At 35.9% G+C, this 22,608-nt stretch overlaps 1 protein-coding gene across 1 annotated transcript in view; it reads right to left on the minus strand.

Moving 5' to 3' along the window:
* The window catches only part of CSMD3 (CUB and Sushi multiple domains 3), an 853,424-nt gene that overhangs the window by 754,505 nt on the left and 76,311 nt on the right, over positions 1 to 22,608 (minus strand). The window contains exon 2 of the mRNA XM_075213978.1: positions 9,032 to 9,254. Coding sequence (XP_075070079.1) covers positions 9,032 to 9,254 — 223 coding nt within the window. The remainder of the gene's footprint in view (positions 1 to 9,031; positions 9,255 to 22,608) is intronic.

Consider the following 22,608-nt stretch of genomic DNA (forward strand, 5'->3'; position numbering starts at 1 on the left):
ACAGGAAATTACATTTTTACATTCTATTTTTTTTTCTGGATGAAGTTCCTTCAAAGGGAACATTTATGAATTAAATTGTTTAAGTTCCTAATAATATCACTGATAATAGATATTGTTAGTTAGACCAAAACCACACTGTCAATATTTAACTTTATATAAATGACATGTTTAGGCAAAAGGATTATATGTCATCATGGTTATTGATTCAAATTATTGATTAATAGGATGATAATTTATTTACCAGCTAAGAGGATAATCTCTATTTACATGACATATGACAAATATTTTAGTTATACAGTAAATTTGTTTCCTATGAAGAGTTGGTTATACATCTTCAAATGCTTTAACAATGATAGCCAACACTTTTTAAAGATTTTATTTTTTAGGAATGATTAATTTAAGGACCATGGGGTAATTTACTAAATTGTGAGTGTGAAAAAGTGGAGATGTTGCCTATAGCAACCAATCAGATTCTAGTTATCATTTATTTAGTACATTCTACAAAATGACAGCTAGAATCTGATTGGTTGCTATAGGCAACATATCCACTTTTTCAAGCCAGCAGTTTAGTAAATATACCCCCATACCTTCTTAAATTGTTAATATCCCACGCCACTACCCTGTTAGTGATAAGAAATACTATAATACAATATAGTCCAATCTGCCTGTATGTTTTATGCATGGACTGCAATATATTCATACCCTTATTTACTGGCTCACAGAAGTGTTACTAGGGGATTTCTCTCTGTATTTGTGCCTTTCAGGGTAACCTCACCCTTTTAAGCACCTGTTATGAACCTATAAATTAATTGAGCAACTATCCTTCCTGTACTGTTGTTTGAGAGGCATCTCTGTTATCAGTAGCTGATGGGGTCCTCTATTGCCATTTTGGAGGCTTTTCAGGTACCTCTTGGTACAAAAAAAAAAATACATATGAATGCATGAGCCAGTATATAGGGACGCTTATTGTTTAGATTTAGGACCACCCTATTAGCAGAACCGCTGTGAAGTGGTTGGTGGCTTATCATACATTTGCAACTCTGTGTAATTGAGAATTCTGCATTTTTATGTACAAGTAGAAAGGCAGCTCCATTACTGGCTCACAGCAGTGTGCTGGGACATTTTTCTCTGTATTTTTTTTTTCTTTCTGGATAACCCTGCCCTTTGAAGCATCTATTGTGAACCTATAAATTGATTAAGCAACTGCCCTTCCTGTACTGTTGTTTGAAAGGCATCTCTGGTGTCAGCAGCTGATGGGGAGTGCTGGTAATCTATTGCCATTTGAAAGCTTTTCGGGTACCTCTTGGTACGTTAGCTCTCAATTTAAAAACATATGAATGTATGACCCAGTATATATATATTTTTTTCTTTCTGGATAACCCCACCCTTTCAAGCACCTGTTGTGAACCTATAAGTTGATTGAGCAACTGCCCTTCCTGCATTACCCTACAGAGTACACAGCTGCTCAGCTGTCATCTGTTTATTCTTCTATTAGACAGAATGGTCCGTCTTTCACACCTGACATAATTAAGTTATAATAATCTGGTATACTGCGATATCAAAATGTTAGATATTGCAATATTCTAATTTAATAGATTGTACTATAATATGTTTTAATTTTTTTCACCCTTGTTTATATTGTAGACAATTTTTGGACTTGTAGACATTGGCCTATGGTAGGTGCTGTGTATCTGCATTCACCACTTGAATGGATTCTGAACGCAACATGCCCTATTGCTGTGTGTCCATGAAATGTCCAGCATTCACTATAAACATTTGTGTACTGCTAGAATATTGTTATTAGAGTTTAATGGATCTTTTTTACCATGGGCACTTTTGATATAGTTGAGCCCTTAACCCTGTTATTCTGGTAAAAATGTCCGAATTTCTCCAGGACGTTGACTGTCAAAATAAGGGGTGGGTTACAACAATGTAATTTACTGCTAGTGTGATTCAATTCTTACAGACTGTTTAAGCTCCTCACAATGAAAGCCCTATTCTAACTACTGGACCGAATTTAACTTTTTTGCCTTTATAACCGTTTTCTTTGTGGTTTAAAGTAATTAACCAGCATTTTTTAATTTTCAAACTCATGAACTTTATTCAACAAATTCCGGTAACAGCCCATGGCTATAGTACATTTCTCTGAATTTATTAAAGAAACTCATTTGCATTGCTCCTATGTTGAGGTTAAAACTCTACCTAACATTTTTCATTGTTTCAGTGAGGCTCTCTGTGTTCTGAATGGAAAACTCCTATCCTGTACTGATGAGCCTCTATAAGGGTAGGGCGCCACTAATTCTGAAATGAAAAACCAGGACAAACATGTGCCCTGAGGTCCTCTCTGACCATAAAATCCATCCCATACTTACTTTTAGATCACAAAGTAAAACACTTATGCAAACTTATTACCACTTTTCAATTTATCTTGGATGCATCATAAATCAGAAACAATAAGCGCTGTGGTTGAATATTTTGGGAGGAAAAAAAGAGACTGTCTTGGGAAAACTGGGACATGGGAGCACTAAGTAAGGGAAAAGCAGTATGTATATAGGTAGGAATGAAACCCATTGAGTAAAGCATTCAAAGAGCTGCCATCTAAATGACATTTGCTTAGAGCTTTTTCTTCCGAACAAGAGCTGATGTGTTAGCAACAGTAAGGCAAGCGTGATAAGAGTAGTATATCTTCCATCCGGGCTTCAGAGCAAAATCTCTGTATTTGTAGGGATATTGAACATATTCATTTTGCAATGTGTATATGACGTTAACGTCTTACTTTCACTGAACCATCTGGTGTCACTTTCTAATTTGAATATATTAAGCAGTCATTTTGCTATCTAAATGTGCCAAACGGAATTCTATAATATGATAGCTCCATCCTAATTATCATAAGAAAGGTCACATTATGTCAGAAAGTTTTCTGCTATTCATTTGAAGACATAATTACCTAGACATGCCAGAATCAAGTTAAAATTCACCAAATATCTCATCTTTTTGTAAAGTAGTGATGGCATGATTGTGTACATGTTCTAACTATCACCATGATGACAAGTTACTGTTAGTAAATAGCCTTTAGCTTGTGTTGTGAATTAGTGTGGGCTCTATAACACTTAGTGGCATGCTTCCTATACATATATATTTTTTCCCAGCCAATAATTGTTCTGCAGTATGAATCAGCTTGACTAACAGCTGTCTCTTAATAAAATTGTTTTATTTCTACTGTTTTATACGTTCTATTATTAACCTTTTAATTCATGTCTATTCCTTCACTATATTATATTAAGGGCAAATATTTACTCATAGTAGATATTTTGCAATAGAATCAATTTATTTTTTTTAACAGATCACCTGTAAAGTCTCTACGGGTCCAAGTAAGAGATCCTCTCCCCTGTTCGGGGCAGGCTGTAACTGAAACTAATAGCATTGTAAAGGCACTTGAGATCCCTGTTTCATCGAGACAGGGAGCGCAGGTGACTTGTCTCATCCAATTACAAACAAACTAAATTTTTAGTTTTGTGTGGAATTATTCTTTTAATCCTCTTTTAATGGGATTGTAAAAATGGAATGTCAATTAAACAATTTCATGACCAAAGTTTCACAGTTTTTTCTTTGCGGTTTTCGGTTTATTATAATTTTTTGATTGGTTCCAAAATTCTCAAAACAACTCCTGTCCCACCTATATGTCAGAACTCGCCCATGATACTCAACCAGTCGCACTCTGTGGCCCACCAGTGACCTTCTAATGTCTTTCTATCTCATATTTTCATCCCATGCATGGCTACAAAACTTCTCCCGCTCAGCTCCCCAACAATTATATTCACCTTGCCCATATAGACTCTTCTAAACCTTCAAAATATCTACCCACCCTATTCAAAGAAGTCTATCCCTATTTCTCCATTACTGCTCTATTTATATAAGAGCTCCCACTGGATGACCACTACCACCTTCCACATCCGTATCTACCAATGTTAATTCCCTTGCCTAATGCATAAAGCAAACCACACAATGTAGAGCACAATGGATGTGAAAAAAGAGACATGGTTGAAAAAAGATCCAGGCACCGTGACACTTGGACCAACCTTTGTTATTGGCCTTATGGTGTTGTGACAGATCAGTGATACAATAGAAAATAAGAAGTACATCTAAGTCTATGTGATTCTTTTGTAAAAAAAGCACAATATTACCCTATGTGACCCCTCATTCCCATCCACTTGTCACATCCTCAAGGTTTTCATCACTTCATTACCATTTTCATAATCATAGTTTTAACAGAAACATTTTCTTATCTTAGTCTAGACAAGTAACTTTTATATTGTTGCATTCAGAATAGATTGGATTTTCTTTCGATAGCATATTAGAATATATATTGTTATTCTGCTAATTAAGAATTAACTGTTCCCCCACCTCGTTGACTGTAAACTCATTTGGACAGGGTCGTATTTACCTTCATGACATTGTATTTGTTTGTATTACAATCCCCTCAATGTCCAGCAAAAGCAAAATATAATATTATCTTTAATCAGCTTTACACTGACAAATAAAAGTCACACTCACCCAATTAGTGCAATTACAAATATTTAAAAACAAAATGTAAATGACTGGTTTTTAAGTATAGTACTTTATATAAGGTTTGACATGATTATAGAGAACCAGGTTACATGTTAGTTTTAAAAATTCCCAAACTGTGTGCCATCTCACAGGGGTGCCACGGCCAGGGCCGGTGGTAAGCAGGGCGGAAAACTACTTGGTAACTATTTTGGCTAAGGGGTGCCTTGAAAAAGTTATGGAGACCCTAAAGATGCCTTGAACTGAGAAAGTTTGGGATCCACTGGTTTAGAACAAGAACCATTGTTTCCTTAAAAATAGCAAGGTGGGTGGGTGCCATTCCATAATAAATGTAATTAAATCTGCAGGAGTAATGCAAAGATGGAGACAAATTGTCCTAGAGATAACAATGTTAAAGACCCTGTCAGCCTTTGATACACAAGAGCTGGGACATCTGGGCTCTGTTAGCAAACTCATACTTAGTGGCACCAACTAGGCCCTCCAATCGACAATCATTGCGAAATGGAGCATACAATGAGGGCTGAGGAAGCAATGGGGCATGTTAGACTGAGCAGGAGCTGCGGTTGGGACCAGGATTTACGAATAGTCAGCCATGTGAGGTTATACCCTAAGCAAGGAGACACAGAACTATTCCGTGCAATACGTACTTTTGCTCGAAATGTTTGCACGCTATCATCAGCAGTTGCTGCCAACTTCTTTTACTTAATTTTGGAAGGTATATTGTGGACACTGTTGCTGAGTTTATGGGCATTGCTACAATCTTACCCTGTAAACTGCCGTAATAAATTGCATTTGTTTTTCACCATTTCCATTTGCCCGCGTGTATCAAGGAACCAACTAGAGGAAACCAATTCTGGTGTTTTCACACTGTGTAAGAGATATTCATTCTCAAAACGCGTGTCTGGGAGACTGACTGTTTGTGTTTGATAAGGACTTTACTTTGATGCAGTGAAGAACAGCCCCAAATGCACTAATATCAGATACTTTGCTGCAAATTCAGAATGTCTGTATTGAAATTGAAGCATTCACTTAATTTATTGTGAATGTTTCTTTTCCTCCATTCAAACTTCATTTGTATAAACCCAATTTATCTCCAAAATCCTAATCCATAGCTGGTAGAGAAGGGTATAATATATGTGCGCAAACACATCAATCACCACCTCCCCAATTGTTGATGATGTGAATTAATTAGATACATGCACATATAATGCATAAATAATTAATTCAATGTTTCTTTTATTATCAAGCTTTCATTCTTTGTAAATGTTGTAGCTCTCCACTCCTTACGGCGATGAAAGTGTGTCTCGTTTTACGGGATTTGTATCATTCATTTGGTAAAGCTTTCCAATCTACAAGCATGTATTGCAATGTTATGCTTTCTGATTAGACCTCAGAGCTAATTTCAGTGGGTATCAGGACTCCCATATTCCCATCGGGAAAGAACAAGGGTCGTATAATGAGAGCAATTAAATGCAATGAGTGATTCACACTCCTGGTAATTGGAGTTTCAAGAGTAAGGGAAATTAGTTAGTTTTGTATACATGTTATTGTACTTGACAATTGTAGTTGCATTTCTCATTTGAATATTTGAAAGTTCAAAACAACATAGCCCCCGGTGTGTACGTGTGTCAGCATGCATTAAGTAGCTGCAGGCCAGTATTAAGGCAAGCTAAGGTAGATGTTCTTTGTCTACAGGTTTTGGGGAGCCTAAAAATATATTTGATTGAATGATATACTGTAAATTTTGTGACTACTTTTTTTTTGTTCGGTTTTAGAGAAAATGTAAACTCTATATTGGAGATTAACCTCTTAATGATCAAAGATATTTTAAAGGACCTCAATGACCAGACATATATTCATGTATTTCAGAAACTTCACTGGGAATTCTAACTGAGCACGTTTTGTATTGTTCATTTAAAAAAAAGAGGGCTATTGTTTGGTAGCATATTGGAGTAAATAGGTTTCTCATTTAGTTATAATGTACAGGAAAACTTAGGCAAAAGTAGGAATAAAATAAACATTTTTTCAAGATTATGTTCACTAAAATAAGCCAACACCATTCATTTCTGACAAACTTTAATTCGTTTTCCAGAGTAAAGCTGCACCAAATATGTGTAACTTTATCAAGTATTTTAGAATTGTATATGAGGGAGAATCATAATTGGATTTTTGTTTTGTTTGTTTCATTTTTAACCATAGGTCACCACCAGAAATCACAAGATAATCCAAATAGTCTTTCCCATTAACAACTCTTATAGATCCATTGCAAACTGTCGGTCAAGTATTATTACATCCAGTTTTCCTGGATCTATTAGTACAACTTGGCAGTGGAGACCTACACAAGGTCAACTGTCTTCCCCCAACCATCATAACCCTAGGGCGATGTCATAAGATTCCCCATTCTAATACAATACTGCTGTTTAATACAGCATCCATTTATAAGGTGGGTTATAGCGATTATTGGGTTAGAGTCCCAATTAAACAGACGGTGTCTCAAGACTGGATATTGACAGCAAAACGGTAGGAGAGGCCAATAGGCATTTTTATGGGACATTTAGGAATGGCTATTCGGAGATGTATACTCTTACATAAAAAGGGGTTAATACCAGCTAGTGGGACATTTATCAAAAAGTTGAAAGAAAAGAAAATGTTTAAAAACAGATACAATGTAAATACATTTATTGTATTTATTGTTAATAGTTTTTGTTCACTATTCTTCATTCTACGCTCCATTTACACTTGCGTCATCTCAAAACTTTTACTTTTATTAAGAAAACATCCTGAGCCTTTTCTGCTCCTTCTATCTACACAAAATCCTCTAGTGTCATTTTGAAAATCATATCTCAATAATTAAAGTAAACACACAATTACACATAAGAACATTATGGTATGAATAGTTTGTTTCCAAGTTCCGACCAGCGGTGGGGCCAGTGAAGGTGCTGCGATAGAACACACTCAACACAAATGGGTTATTCTCTAGCTGTTCCAGAACCAGGTAAAAACTTGCAGCGGGAAGAAGTGATAAAACCTACCTACTAACGGATTTTTAGAAAATGGTGAACCGAGTTATTTCTAAAACAAAACAAAAACCATTTCAATATAATGAAGAATATCTGACAAATAATGCCAGCTCACAAACATACCTTACCAAATATGATGACATTATTCTGCCAAATGATAGGTTTTAATAATTTGTGTTTGCCATGATTCTAGTACAAATATCCAGATTGAGCAAATTTGAATAACTTAAAGGAAAGGTATTTCCCAATACATTACAACATTTAGCCAAGGTGAAATAAAATATCATCTGTTCATTCCACAACATTTCCTCCTGTGGTAGCACTATAAAGGAAAATTTAAAAACACGTGTTCGCTTTACCAATTAAAAATATTTGAAAACAAAATAATTCTTACACCAGACACAGAAGTGCCTTTATTTTATTCAACCTAGTAACTATTATTACATTGCATTTTTTTCCAAATGGATAAATCTTTGCTTGTTTTTGTGATATTTTTAACATCTATACTTAATAATGTTCTGCGTCTGATTCAATCATTTTACTTGTGACAGCTTGGAAAACATTGACATAACAATCAATGGAAATCTAAGTATGCCTGTGTTGTTTGTACTGAATTTATTTACTACTACTCTTTTCTCTACTTTAATTTCTTTTGCTGTAAAACTGTAAAAACAACATAGAAAAGTTTACAATAAAACAAATTACACAGCAACATATCAAACATCTCAGAAACAGAAAACATGACCATTCTCCAGTATAAGGAACATATCACATGGTTCACTTTTGTTATTTGTCTGTACTTACTTATTTCTATTTGCTAAACACAGATGTGTATGTGGACTGTTCTGTTAAAATGTTAATGCTATTATAGCATGTAAGAAAACAGATGTAACTAACATTATATGCATTAGTTGAGGGTTTTAGACAAAGTGTTCTGACTTGAAGCTTTGGGAATACACAAGTAAGGTAAAGGAAAACCGAAAAGGAGATGGAAATGGGAAAGGAGGAAATTAAAATGTTACCAAAGTAAAGAAAAGGAAGTGCAGAATGAGTAGGAAGTAAAGGAAAATTTGGATGAATGGTTAATGGAAGGAAGTGAAGTAAGGGAAGAAAAGAAGTACAGAAAAGGAAGGTAAGCAAAGAATGAATTGCAAAGTGTTAAAGGGAAGGATGTAAAAGGAAAAGGGTTAAAGAGGTGAAGGGAAGGCAGAAAAGGAAGAATAGTAAAGAAGGAAGGGAAATTGAGAGTGGAAGAGCAGTAAAAGTAAACACGGGAAACAATGAACGTGAGAGAGGTAAACTGAAGGAAGTGCAAAAAAGGAGAAAAGTAAATATTGGAAGAATGGAAAGAAGGGTGAGAAAATATTCTTTTCTTCACATACTATATGTTGTTTCAATGCCACCTAAACAAGACCGTATGATACACATATGAAAAATAACCTTACCTTGTTCTAAAATTCGTTGGGTGAGGGTGTCCATCATATAATGATAAATAATCATATTCTTCTTCAAGAGCAAATGATTGAAAGGCAATCTGGATTCTGTTTTGTTCTTCTCCTACTATAACCCATGTGCAATTTGCACCATTTGGATAGCCATATGGGAAGCCTGGACTTTCTATAGTTCCATTCAATCCTTTTAATGTTCCACCACAAGTATATATAAATCCTGAAAGGAGGGTAAAAGATAAAACAGTTATTTTTCTTTTAAATGCCTTTAATTATTATTCACAATATTTATAAAACTATGATATCATTAAAAAAATCATTGATCAGTAAACACAAGCATAATTCTTTCACTGACACAGATTAGAACGGCTGTAGCATTACATTCACAATCCCTGGTAGCTTCAGCTCCTCCACATCCATTAACCACACCCCTTTTCTACAAAATTTTCTATACGTTCACTGGATAGGCTGCAGAGCACAATATAATGGTATGACAATGCAGTATTCTTCCTCCATTAAATCAGGCTACCTTCAGTTACAACCCATCAGTTAAAGTTTTACTTTACTTTTTCTCTCATGTCTCTTGCTGATAAAAGGTAAAAATTTAAATATGATCACTACAGGGAAAAACTGCCCTCCTCACCTTATATCAGCCCTACTCAGAGACCTAGGGAGGTGTATAACAGTGCAGTTTATTGTGTGATTTTAAAATTGCCATCAATTGAAAGCAGTTTTCAAACACAAACCACATCATTTATTAATCTGCAGTTTGCATAAAATTGCATTTGATGTGTTCCAATTTTAAAAGAGACAAACCACGTCCAGTTTATATCCTTGGTTTGCAAATTAAAGATAATGCAAATCAGTTTGCGCCCAACACGAACCTTTTGTTTCTTAAATATACATGTTAGTCCAATTTTGACTAACATTCATCTTTAAGATATGCCTATTAGGATGTTTATCCTTGTGAATTCCATAGGCCTAGTGAAACTTAATGTTTTGATGATAATTATAACATTTTGCTGGATTCATCTACAAGCTATATTTCAACTTGTGTATATCAAATTAATGCATCTTAAATTGTGGTTCTTAAAACAGCACATTAAAAAAAGTTGAAGGGTACTAAAAAGACTATACTAAAATAATTATTTTTTAGGTGCAAGATAAATGTATTGCTTTTCTACAGTAGAAAATGTGATGGTCATTTAATGGACAACATGTTCTCACACTAATATAGTCACAGTCACAGTTACAGATTGGGTAATAACATTATTGCCTGCATTATATATATGGTTTTTTTTTTCTTTAATGCTTGCCAGCCTCTTACTCCAAATGTAATGTCTTTCAAAAATAATAGAATAGAAAAAAATAAGCTCTTGAAAAGCAAAAAAACAACTCTTCATAAAAAAAACAGTATGGTCAGTAAGTGAGAGTGGAGGTTTAATTTCTAAAGAGGTTAAAGAGCAATGTAACTGCAGCTAATAATTCCGGATAGCGATGAGAGCTCACGGAAGAGAAAATATCTATTCATTATTTAAAAAGAACACAGTCGAGATATAATTAATCCCACCTAATAAGGTAAGTCATGTAAAATATGACATATCAATTATATTATTTACCCTTATTTGCCATATCTTAATTGTACATGAAAAAGTCTGATATTCTTCATGTCTTGGGATAAGAACACAGTAAATCATATTACTCTTAATTTTATTAAGTATAATCTTACTTGATATTGAGGAGAATGAATGAATCATGTGGTCTATGGAGAGGTTCACTGGAATAGATTAAAAATAATTTAACTTCTTATTCTAGTTAATCATCAGTCACTGCTTAAAGAAACCTCTGTCAGAATTAGGAATAATAGATAATTAATGTTAGAATTGTACAATGATGATGTTGCTTGTTTGTAATATTATTTTGTTTTGTTTGTTTTCTGCCTGATGATCTTTTTTAAAAGTAAAATGAACATTTATATTGGGTCTCACGATATTAAGGAAAATGAGGCAGTAGAAGGCAGCTTTTGAAGTTGATGTAATCTTAAATCGTGGATGGTCAATCCTAATTCTCTGCAGAATCAAATACACAATTAATGTTATTAGAAATCTATATTGTTCAAGTGATCATAGGTTCTAATATATGTTAGCAGGATAGTAATAATTTCAAGTAAAAAAAGCAAGAGTAGACTCTCTTATTCACTTTCATTTAGAGGAGGACCCATATGGCCACAGAGGACCTCATTTAGAGTAGGACGCAAAGTCCGTTTTAGGCGCATCAAACAAAAAAACACTATCACGCATATGCAGCAAGCACCATATCTGCCTGCATCTTGGACGCAATTAACACTTGCGACAGCTTGTGGCTCACTACCAGAGCATGGGAGGAACGCGGAATTGTGAAGGCGTGACCATGTAAATACATCCCTAGTCGCAGTGAGGCGCAGACGCAACACTCGTCAAAAAAGGGCTAAAACTGTGCGTCAGGAATTAGGTGGCGCAAGAGGTTAGCTAGCTGCCGGAACTGCTCACAGCTCGATAGGGTATTAAGAGTGGGATGCGACTGGGGTTGCTTGCCACTCGTAATACCCTACCAAGCTGTGGCACATTCCCACTCCTACACTTCTTAAACAGACTTTGCGTCCACCTCTAAATGAGGTCCAAAATGTACATAGGGTAAAGAAGCAGATCAAAAATCAATACTATATGTATATGTTGTGTCAGACCCATCTGAAGATTAACCCAGCGTAAAAGATCAGCGTACGTCAGATGTAACAAGGGTGTGTACTTACACCCAGGGGAAGGCTGGACTGAGGGGGTGGGGGGCGTCTGCCCCCTCAAGCCATTCTCATAGTGGGCTACCTTGGACTGGGTCATTGGGCCACCTGCATTTTTTTCCTTTATACTCGTTGTACTCCCTGTACTCACTATCAGTTTGGTAGGCCAAACATTTTTATAAAAACTAGTAAAACAAGCCAGCAATTTACACCATTAATTTCCCAAAAGTAAATTTACCTATACGTTCCTGTATTTCGCTTACTAGTCTTTGTAAAATTTTGTTCAATGATTGGAGGAAAAAATAGATAGATGACTTAAGGAAACAAACAGGTCTGGTATAAAAACAAGGTAGTTGTTGGCAAACATTCTGAAAGTATTCATACTATATTCATACTATACATCTTGTTGGATCCTACTGAAAAAAGTAAAAAAGCTGGAAAGAAAACAAGCTGCCTTAATAAACAGTTGTTATCTGCATGGTACCATTACTATAGCTGTCAGACATACCCCCTATCACAGTAGGTTAGTAATTCAATCCTACCTTTCACACTAATTTTCCAATTGCAATAACCTGGGCCGAATGTTCTAACTATTGTATGTTAAGTTACCTCCAGATAATTATGTAGCCTATTTGAGAGCAGTTGGGAAAACAAGTGTCAGCAGCAGAACTAAACAATTATGACAATGTGGATAAGCGTTAAGCTGGATACACACTACAGAATTTTCCACCAACTTTTTATGCCGATCGATTTTACATCTGATCGATGGTCCGATCGCTCGGTCCATGTCCATGTTTTAGACAATAAAGGGAAGAGCGGACATCCCTTTAGCGACTTTTTACAGCCATGTTGTCGTGAACAATGATTGCAATTTCGTACACACTGAAGCAACATCGGTCGAAAGTTTATACACTCTACACAACGGAAACGAGATTGGAAAGAAAATATTTAACGGTACGACCAACCAAATGAGGCGACAATCGTCCATTTGGGCAGACTTTCGACCATTGTGTCACTACACACACTGAACCGACTTTTGAACGAGCAGTCGTATGTCGGCTGCTTGAGCCGATTATTGGACGAAAACCCTGTAGTGTGAACCCAGCTTTAGGCTTAGCCTGAGGACCCTGCCCTCCGTCACAGCTTCTCTACCCTACATTAATTCTAGATGGCTGAACTTACACTAAACATTGGTGCATGCTGCATACATGCATACAATGGAAAGAAGGGTGGTGGTCGCAGTGTAGATTAGTTAAGTACTATTGATAGCTTGTGTAAGTTGACCACATCCCTTTCCAGCAGAATTCTGTTTTATGTCTCTCTGCTTTCCCCAATGTGCTCATCAAGCCCCAGTCCAACACATTTCTGTTTTATTAACTCTTCTTGGTCCAGCTATTGCATGTGGACAAGGACATTTCTATCCACATCACTACATCATTGCAGTGTTCAGTGCCTTTTCATAGTTGGCTTAGCTGGGATTTTGCACAGCAACATCATTCATTGGTGCTCTTACCATTACAACACAGATTGGAGGGTCGGAATGTATACCCAGGCATACAGAAGAATAGACTATCCAGTGTCTCAATAAGGATCAACTGCTTTTAAGCAAATAAACAAGGCTAAAACTGATTTGACAAATCACTAAAATATACAACTATACATTGTATAGAGAAAGGAAAATGGGTATAAACTTATCAATGTATATATTTATATATGTAATACATTTTTCTTTTATTTATTCAATTTACGCTTCTAATTTTCCTGCTAAAACATACAACTGAGGTTCTATTTGAGTGGATTTAGTCTTAGATGTACCATTTTTAATTATTGAAAGTTTTGAATAAGATTATATTTATTAATATATACGTATATTATTTGTATTTATATATTTATCTAGCTATACATAAAGATAAACACAGTAGGGTAGATCCATGTACTACATAGAATGGCATCTTTAAAAAAGTTTTGGGATAGATAGATATGAGATAGATAGATAGATAGATAGATAGACAGATACATAGATAGATAGATAGATAGATAGATAGATAGATAGATAGATATGAGATAGATAGATAGATAGATAGATAGATATGAGATAGATAGATAGATAGATAGATAGATAGATAGATAGATAGATAGATAGGAGATAGATAGATAGACATAAGATAGAGACATATATAGATAGATAGATATATAGATAGATATATAGATAGATAGATAGATAGACATAAGATAGAGAGATAGATAGATAGATAGATAGATAGATAGATAGATAGATAGATAGACATAAGATAGAGATATATATAGATGGATAGATAGATAGATAGATACTGCTGATAGGCACTTTTCCCCAGCAATTTAGATAAGCTGCTTTTAAATTTTGCTTAATGTTTGCATTTATATTTGCATGGACTAATAAATAAAGTTTTTCTATCACTCTACACTACATTACGCCTTTATGTTAGGAAGCTTCACATAAGTAAATAACAAGACTGATGCATAATTTACAATCCTGTACGCGCGGAGTCAGTGTTCCAAGAGATAATGTCTGCATAGTCTCGCTGACGACTAGATCACAGAGTATGCGGGAGGATTTGTACTGATTAATATTATTTGTTCCTGCAACTGATCTGAAGTTAGCAAACTTAACTTTGACATAATCATCACCTATATGTTTTTTAAAATGTATTGATTGTGCTTTGAAAGGATTTTTAAATTAATAAACTGATAACCAAGTCATAATGATTACTTATATTAAAATGCGTAATTTGTCTAAACCATGAATTCAAGTACAACAAAAAACAAAAAGGTGGTTGTATATTAACACTTAACAGAGTCCTTAAACAGCAGTGCATTCAACAGACCCACTGGAGACCACCCACGCATATCTTGAAGATGGATGAGTTTCTACTTCCGACAAACAACTAATTGAAGATTTTTAATGTATTCTCAAATTAAACATCTCCTAGAGGGAAATAGTCCATACTCGCACCATCTTAGCTTTCATACGAATGCAAATTGGAAGATGTGTTCTGCATATTTATCTTCCATTCATTCACTTATGGCAGTTCTGTGTAAACATCTCACTGAGGGTTACACTGCTATTGTTTTCATAACAATAGTTTCCATATTGAAGATCTATTTATTTTATGGTAAGTCCAGTATACAATAGGTCTTCTCACTATTTATAAAACAGAAAATAATAATCTGTAGTAGTTTTAAATGGTTCGAATTTCTATAGCATTTAAACATATTTAGAACATATTCTTACCATTTATGCCTTAAATGGATATAAATGGATAAATACATGTTGCCCCTATCAGAACATTCTGTAAACGGCTTCATCCCAATCACTTCATTCGATTAATACACATTTTACATTTGTATTTGTAGTGCACACTGATTTATTTATGTATCTAGCATTTTAATTTATGTATTTAACGCTTTAAAAATTAAATTTAAATTAGTAACCATCGGAATATGTAAAATAAGAAGTGTAAAATGCAAATATTATACACATATTTCAATTCAAAACTTTAATAATATTATAGTCCAAACATGTTCTTACTCATAAAACATAAATATAAAAACAACAGCTGTTAACAGAGACTGCAAACTCTTCAAAAAAAAAATATACCAAACAAAAAAAAATAGTGCTAAAGCAATATCTGAACAAAATAAGGCAGAAGAAAATGAAAATTTTGATGTGCAATATAAAACAAAAAATAACAAAAAACCTAACATCTGTGAATCGGTGAAAACTATAATATATTGCAATTAATAACAGTTCTAAAAATCTACACTACTGTGGATTCACATTATATCAAATTAAATAAAATAAAATATGCTTTATTTTTATGAAAAATCAATAGTACATTTTAAAAGAATAGTACTTGGCAATATATATGAAATTTGATTTATATATATATATTGCCAAATACTATTGTATTTAGTATTAATTGCAATTAGTTATAATCTTTACTGACTCACACTTTAAAGTTTTTTATTTTACATTCTTTTTATTATCTTCTGCCTTATTTTTAATAGCCAGTTTTTTCTTTGGTTTATGCGTTCTTACCAATAGTCACTTGATTTAGATTTTTTCTTTCAATAGTATAAGTTACTTCAAGAATTATCACAGTTGGTAACTATTTATTATCAGTTTATGCTATGAAAAAAGCCTTGAGTGGAATTTCACACAGTACCGTCAATGTGACAACACTGGTGCCCAGATACAGATAATGCCCTGTGGCATTATATTATTATTTTTGTGACTTTTTATTCCTTTTTCTTCTTCTGTTCCCTCTGTGTTGACAGTGTGAGAGAAATTACAGCACAGCAATCCAACGCTGCTACTCCACCACTTGACGTAGCTTGAGTGTGTCGACTGGCCTCAATTTTAAGCCTTAAAGGCATGTGTGACAGCACACCTTAAAGGTGAAAGGCACTACAAAAGGAGGAAATGGCAACAGCAAGGAGGTAAGTACTGATCTAATTAACTACAGGGGAACTTACTGGACAATACCACTACCAAGCACTTTATTGGACCTGGGCATCTTACTGGGCTTTACTAGAAATGTGCCTCATACTGGACATTATTACTAATGTACATTATTCTGGTCATTATTATTATTATTGGCCATCTTACTGGGCATTTTTGCCGATAGGAATTTTACTGAACATTATTATAATTATTATTATTTTTACTTTTTCTTGACCACAGATATCAATGACAACTTTCCCAGGACACTGCCATCATGCCAGGGAACATATATCACTTGGCCCAAGTAATATGTTTGGGCACAAGCCAGAATATTATTATTATTATTTTTTATTTATAGGGTGCCACTAGCTATCCGTAGCGCCGTACAGGGACAGACAGAAACACGATACAGGGTGAGACAGCACGGTACAGTTAACAAAAAGGACAGTAACTCCGAAGTTCAATGTACAGCGAGATGAGAGGTGAGAGCCCCAAGCGGGGTAGAGAGAGGGGTAGAAGGGCAAAAGGACCTCGTGGTAGAGACAAGGAGCTGAAGAGCAGAGTTAAGGTGGTGGAGAACAGAAGGAGAGGAGGCCCTGCTCGAAGGAGCATACAATCTAAGGGGAGGGTAGGACGGACAGAGACGCAATGGTAGGAAGAGGGAATGGGGAGAACAGAGGCAGAGACGGAAAGGGGGGAAGAGGAGAATGAAAAGGAGGGAGGTAAGAGGGGGACATGAGGGAGGGCAGGAGTGGGAGGGGGGTAGGGGGAGACTGGGAGGAGGTCAATTTGGTGGGGACTGGAGGGCTTTAAACCTTTAGACCTTTGCCATATACAACATCTGTGTTAATATGTTAGAATAATATGTGGAGTATTATAATATAATACTCTCTACTGGCATAATATTCTGATATTGTATCTAGTATATAGACGGTAAATAAAGTTTTACTTTATTGGGAGACTGATGAGCTGTAGGCCATGGTGGCATCATGAGAAGAATCTTCATGGAGACAATAATTTAGGTACATGATAAGAATTGAGTTTCTCAAGATTCCAGCATATCCAAACTCAAGACCTCCTCTCCAACCAAGAACTCCTACTGTTTCCATTTTTCCTGGCTTATAGCCTTAAATAAAAATTGATTTCCTGTTTTTCAGCCAGGAAGTAGACCAACCTTTTTAAGCATAAATATATTAAGTACATAATTTTATAATATTTGTTTCAATGATATATGCACAAAGACAATTTTCATTTTCTTTTTCCATAAAACCTCTTTTTAGATGTAGACTAGTAAACGTCTATGAGCCGAGAACTGTTACACAATAGCCAACAATGCCCCAATGAAGTTGAGAAGAATCAAAGAAGTGGCTGCTATTTGTTGACTGAAAATATATTTCCTCAGCCTCTGGCATATATTGACCTCTCATCCTGTCCCAACGCCTCTTCTGGGAAATGATGAATCTAGATGTTAGTTACAAATATCCATGAGAGATTAGACCTTTGCCATATATAACATTTGTGTTAAAAATTTATTATAGACTGAAGCTAACATATTAAAGTACATGTTTTATGAAACAGCTTAGCCGCTGGATCTTAAATGCCCTTTTGCTGAATCAAGTAGAGTAATACCGACTTTAATGCAACTCCTCTCAGGCACCACAATTATTACATTGTCAATGGTCTCCTGGGTTACCGCCCAGATTGACAGCTCAGGGATTTTTCTGAGTGTATGTTAGTCTCAGGACAATCTAAACAGAAAGAGAGCTCTTATATTTCATTATTCTAAATGACCCAGATGCCTGTAATCCATATATTAGGAAATAAAGTAAGGAGGATATTTAGACACATGGAATGAAATTAAAAAAATAACGATTTCCTGACAGTGTTTCCATAACATTCACCATCACAGCACTAACACAGATGCCTTAGAACATGTGTTTTGTGACATAAAGACACAGAGTTATAGCAATGTATTTTCAATAAAAAAAATAAATAAATGTGGCTAGTAACTCGTACTTGTCTACTCTACAGGAATTTCCGGGAGGCTCCCGAATTTTGGGGAGTCCTCCAGGACTACTGGAAGAGTAGGCAATCTCTCGGACACTTGTCGAGGCGGGGCTTAATGATGCGATTGCGCCACCAAGCCCCTTTACACTTGTCACATGACCTGGAGTATGCAGTAAGTTTTCTTGCATTTGTTTACTTTACATGAGCATTTACAATACAAAGCACAACCTTAAGTTGGGGTTTTCGGTGCACACCAGATTCTGCTCCTAAAAATGTATGAACTGGGGAAGTATGTAGTTGCAGCACATTTGTAGGAGCAATGGTGCCCATGCGCATACACTGGATCGCACCCCATTTAACTTTTTAATGTTCAACTGTGCTAATACATCACCATACCTGCCTACTGTCCCAGAATGTCTGGGAAACTCCCGAATTTCTGTGAGTTCTTCCAGACTGCCGGGGGAAAAGTGCATCTTCCCGCTTCCTGCTTACTTTCTCAATGAAGTGGTAGGCATGGCTTGGTGATGTGATTCACAGCGTATTGCATCAAAAAGCCACACCAGAGTGCCGCTCCCTATCACTTTTGGACCATCATCATCACCAATTATTTATATATCACCACTAATTCTGCCCCATTGGAGCTTACAGTCTAAATTTCCTAACACAAACACTCAGACAGAGACTAGGGTCAATATTGATAGCAGCCAATTAACCTACTAGTATGTTTTTGGAGTGTGGGAGGAAACCGGAGCACCCGGAGGAAACCCACGCAAACACAGGGAGAACATACAAACTCCACACAGATAAGGCCATGGTCGGGAATCGAACTCATGACCCCAGTGCTGTGAGGCAGAAGTGCTAACAACTCAGCCACCGTGCTGCCCTGTCACCTTATGGCAAGATAGCTACCATGCTGCCCCCTTTAATTAATAGTAGAATAGTAGAATTCATGACAATAAAGGGACATTGAGGATACCCTTATTGTATGCATTACAAATTCACAATCTGATTTTCAGTAATTTTGGCCACATGTGCATAATTAATTTGGTTCCTTAACAGAGCAAAAAAAAATCCAGCTGAAAGTAGTAGACCTGAGTATTGCCACCTGGTGGTATAAAATCCATCTGTCTTGCATAACTAAAAAGTATTTTAAAGCCATAATCCCATATAGCCTTTTTTAACTTTAAATAGCAAGTTGAGTACCTTTAAGCAAGCATCGGTGTTCTTAGCTGTCCTCCTTCGAATCATTATATCGGGTGCCAGTCACACACACAGACTCCCATCTATGAGCATGTAATATGGTAGCAGGGGTGTGGAAGGGGGAGGGAGTATTTTACATTGCCCATTGCAGCCAGAGTTCAGAGGGGTGTTCCAAAGCTGTCCCTACATTACGGAGCAAACCATTTAGATTTACGAATCCTTAACAGCAGCATAACGAAAGAAGCCAGGGGAAAAGTGGTAAGTAACTAAATTCTTCTTATGGCCTGCCACAGTGATTTATGTTAAAAAAAAAACAAAACATTGTTTTAAAGGGATTGCTGGCTAAAACTCTTGCTTAGTTGGCAACACATCTAAATTAGAGATGCCCACCCGAACTTAAGGAATCCGAGTAGGCTCACGAGCCGGTTCATTACTTTTGCGCTTCTTCGGATCTGAATCGAGGCAAAATGTCATCATTGCGTTGTCGCATCTCGCGGATTTTGGATTCCATAAGTACCTCCCGCCCCAGGAGATCCAGCACCATTGCTCACACAGAAACAGGGGCAGCAGTGTTCTTGTCACTCTCCAGTCTCCAGTGTCATTGCTCAGTGCCATTGCTAACACGGAAACAAGGGCAGCAGTGTTCTTGTCACTCTCCAGTCTCCAGTGCCATTGCTCATACAGAAACAGGAGGGGTAGAAGTGTTCTTGCCACGTGACAAAAATTAACTGGACATTTTTGGAAATTAATGTTATTGAGGTTAATAATAATGTAGGGATATAAAAAATAGGCAAATTATGTGATATTAGCTTAAAAAAATAGGGATTTTAGAAAAAAATTGGGATCCAAAGCCAAAACCAAAACACTCGAGGGCAGTTTTGCCAAAACCAAAACCAAAACACGAAGTTAATCCAGATCCAAAACCAAAACACGGGGGTCAGTCAACCTCTCTAATCTAAATGTGTGTCTAGACTCCATCCAGTTCAATAAAATTTCTCATCTTGCAAAATGAAATCAATTTGTGCACATAATTAAGCAGATTTCTGTGGATACCTAGCATTCAGCGTTGTACGCCCAATCTGCCCAGCTCCACCCTTTCACAATCAGCGGCACCATGCCATACAGATACGTGCATTTGCCCATAAAATCAGGCACAATAATGTCATCATAGGTACGTGATGGCACAAAGGAGGAAGAAATGGATTTCACAATCTATCTCTGCTTTATTCCCGAATATGCAAATTAAACTGCAGCAAAAATACTACTGCTGAAAATAAAATGCATACTTATTATTTGGTGATATAAAGGACAATGATTCAACAAATATATGTATAAAAATATTATACTAGAATTACAACAAAAGACATTACCTTACATTTAGTAACATGAAACATTAGTAACTTTGTTTCCATGGTGTCAGGTGATGGATAGTAAAGCTATTGGAAAAAATATCAGGACAAGAGACTTTTGAAAACTATTGTAAACAAGTTCTCTTTGGAGACATTTGATGTATTTGACCTTCTTAATAGTAAGACATTAAATGCTGCAAGCAATACAAACTGCTTGACTATGCACCACGGCCCATATGTCTGTTCATATATTACAGGGGTCATTTGTGAAATATTCCCTGCCGTGAAACTGATTCACCAAACACAAAAATGAAGTATTGCTTTCAGTACCATTTTTCCCCATAAATTACGTTATTTACACTTAAGCAGCTAACTGTACACATGCTGACATGGTGTTTGTCAAGCAATTGTCACTTTAGAGAAACTGCCAAGTGGACAAATGTTTTGGTTGAAGATACAGACAATGGCTGCTAAATAAAACACTGTTCTTAGTTCTGGGTTTTTTTAAAGCTTTCTTCCAGGAAAATGAAAATGCTAAATAATCAAGTATGAAAAATGCATATAATAAAATTTATAAATATTCATGTAGAAATTCCTAGCAATTTGCACTTTGCATTCTTCCATAAATGGTTCTAGCTTCCTGCAGAGTCATTTGATCACTTTATATTTGGACTTTCTGTCCTACAGAACACAAGATTTTGGGTGCACTGAAAATTGCCATGTGGCACAGCCAGCTCCCTAGAGCGCCAGCCTAAACCATGGGCAAGAAATAGGTGATTAATAATGGAATTAATATATTTTAATGTATGTTTGTTCATAAAATACACTGCTGGTAGGCAAGAGTTTTGTCATAAATGGGGTACAAAGAGGGCATTCTACCCTTACATTCAGAAATATTTACATGTACCCGCTTGAGAGTGGGACTTTTACTAAAATATAATTTCACTTAAAGTAATTTACTTTATTTATAATGTATAGTAGACACTGCAATTTTAATTTCTAGTATAGTAGCATTCAGTTGACCAGCCACCAGGCTAGTGAACATATGGTCATATGCAAATCACATCAATTGCCCAGTCATGATAATTAGCCCAGACTGGGTAATATTTTGCTCTCTGCTGTAAAAGGATGGAAGATATTGCACTAATCACCCCAATTTGGAGGAAATTAAGGTATTTACTGTCAGTGAATTACTTGAAGAATCAATACTGATTGCCCACTGCCAATTTAACATAAGTAAAGCCAGTCAGCCTTCTTCAAAGATGTCTTATTAAAGGAGCTCACAATCCTTCATACACTCATTCATCCTGGATTGTACTAGGGGGAAATTAGTGTGATGCCCTGTGTTACTGTGACTATTTGTAGACTAGACAACTGTGTACTCATGTGCACAATGGATGTAATAAATAGCAAGTGTCTGATTTCTTTTTTCTCTTTTTAACACACTGTTAACCAGTGATTTGCAATAAGCAGTCCAATCCTTCACCTTTGACCCCTAGACCGTTCCTCCTTCATAGATCTTTGTCTTTTACCCAAGTTTATGCCTTGTTGACCCCAGTCTTATTCTCTGCTTATGTCCTGCCAAGTTTAACCCATGGCCAAGGGCTTATGATGAAAGATGGGTCAGTGGTTGAAGTTCATAGTCATAAAACAGAAAATAAGACTAAACTTGATCATATTTTCCCAGAGTGGCCAACTTCTGCATCATATGACCTCCTCCTCCTCCTCAGCACAATGCAGACTGATCATACAGCACATCCAA

The sequence above is a fragment of the Mixophyes fleayi genome, chromosome 5 (assembly GCF_038048845.1).
Source record: "Mixophyes fleayi isolate aMixFle1 chromosome 5, aMixFle1.hap1, whole genome shotgun sequence".
Classification (NCBI taxonomy): domain Eukaryota; kingdom Metazoa; phylum Chordata; class Amphibia; order Anura; family Limnodynastidae; genus Mixophyes; species Mixophyes fleayi.